Genomic DNA, 2,012 nt, shown 5'->3' with positions numbered 1-2,012 from the left:
GAAAATAATATTCATTTGTTTCTATCACCTGAGGATGTTTTATAAATCGGGAAGAAGAAAAACTTTCACTTAGATCAAATTATTATTTCATTTACCACAATGAACATTTTTTATTATCATGTTTGTTATGTTTGGGTTCTAGAACGATCGATAAGACTCTCACGTTGCGATTGATCTAGAAAAAAATATATAACTAATGGTTGTCAACATTTTAAGCATAGCATAGTAAAATGTGACCTGATTTCAATAAAAATCATTCAATTGTGTAAAAGTACATAGGATGTTTTGTGAAAAAATTGTACGTGATGGAGAAAATGGACATCATTTTCGGATTCAGCGTACAGGAATTACTGTAGAACATGTAAAAACTTTCAATACAATAAAACCATCGCAGACCTGTGTTATGCTAATACTTCATTTGGAAACTAGTCTGGTTTGTTTGTTTTTTGGATTTCGCGCAAAGCTACACGAGGGCTATCTGCGCTAGCCGTCCCTAATCTAGCAGTGTAAGACTAGAGGGAAGGCAGCTAGTCATCACCACCCACCGCCAACTCTTGGGCTACTCTTTTACCAACGAATAGTGGGATTGACCGGCACATTATAACGCCCACACGGCTGAAAGGGCAAGCATGTTTGGTGGGATGGGGATTCGAACCCGCAACCCTCAGATTGCGAGTCGAGTGCACTAACCACCTGACCATGCTGGACGGAAACTAGTTTGGAGAGTAGTAATTATGTTAATACTTCATTTGGAAACTAGTTTGTGAATTATATGTGTTTCGAAAAGGTTTTTACACAAAAAACAAAATATCGTAATAAACATGTATAGTTTTTACCCGTACTGTTGTGGAGAGGAAAATAGAAGAATTGTAAAGAGAAGACTATATTGTTCCTGCTTTATTCTTTTCTAACTTGAAATTTTTATTTTATGATTATTTTAGTGAAACGTGTTCTTCTAAAATCGGACTTCCCAATGGCTACAACAACGTATGTGAACAGAAATATGTTATTGCTAAAGCCTTGACTTTCTCTTCGTCAAGACTCCAGACAAGTGACGTTTTTATTCCTTCCTGCTGTGCATGTTACTTGATCAGCTCGTTTTGAAATTAACAACAATATTCAAGAGTTGTGTCGAAGCCTTTTATTAAGATTTATTTTGTTTAATAAAGCAAACTGTCGTAGAAAACATTTATTCACATAAAATCTTATTGGTAATTTACTAAGTCTATTCCAAGAAAGTTTCACTCTCATAAAGAAACAAAGATCTGTGAGTTCTTCAGTAACGACATACATGTTTTCGAAAACTCATGGAAGTATCTAATCATTAATTTTTTTTGAAATCGAAAAAGTATTGTCGATTGTAATGTAGATGATCAACATATTCCAACAATATTCACTGACACTATCGTCTGGTAGAAAAGTAACTAGTAGAACAAGAACATTTCTTGTACAACAATTGTTGAAGAAGTAGCAACAGCGAAACGTTGGCTGAAATAAAACTTTACTTATTATTATTATCTGAAGAACAAAGGTCGTTTTTTATATCTTTATTTTAAATTGTCTAAATCTCTCCAGTATGCATTACAAATTCTGAAAGAAAACTAACTACACAAACTTGTAATTCTACATTGTTAGAATATTTAAACCATACCGTTTTATGTTTACTACAGCGGGTGATTTCCTAATACATTTTGCTGTTAATGAAGAAAATATATCTTGACTAAGCCTTATAACGTATGTATTATACCTTTTTCTTTTACAAATTCTTGAATCTATCACGAAAACGACAATTTAAACCGGAGTTATTTTCATTTACTACAAACATGCGTATAAAATGAACACTATCAATATGAATTAATATCATAAAGTAATCAGCTAAGTAAATGACTTTATTTAATAATTATGTATTCTTATTTCAAACTGAAGCTACGAACCTTATGAAGGTTATGTTCAGAGAGACCAGTGACAGCAAACATAACAATTAACTACAGTATAGTTAAGGTAAAAGGCAT

General features: G+C 32.7%; 1 protein-coding gene across 1 annotated transcript in view; it reads left to right on the top strand.

Moving 5' to 3' along the window:
- LOC111088293 (protein spaetzle 5-like) overlaps window positions 1–1,523 on the top strand; it is a 7,833-nt gene extending 6,310 nt beyond the window's left edge. Inside the window, exon 4 of the mRNA XM_022397984.1 lies at window positions 942–1,523. Within this exon, the coding sequence (XP_022253692.1) occupies window positions 942–1,104 (163 nt within the window). The 3' untranslated portion in view covers window positions 1,105–1,523. The remainder of the gene's footprint in view (window positions 1–941) is intronic.
- The last annotated feature ends 489 nt before the right edge of the window (window positions 1,524–2,012 follow it).

Source organism: Limulus polyphemus, unplaced genomic scaffold (genome assembly GCF_000517525.1).
Source record: "Limulus polyphemus unplaced genomic scaffold, Limulus_polyphemus-2.1.2 Scaffold3497, whole genome shotgun sequence".
Taxonomy (NCBI): domain Eukaryota; kingdom Metazoa; phylum Arthropoda; class Merostomata; order Xiphosura; family Limulidae; genus Limulus; species Limulus polyphemus.
The sequence above is the reverse complement of the archived record's forward strand: the minus strand, read 5'-3'. Positions and strand labels throughout refer to the sequence as shown.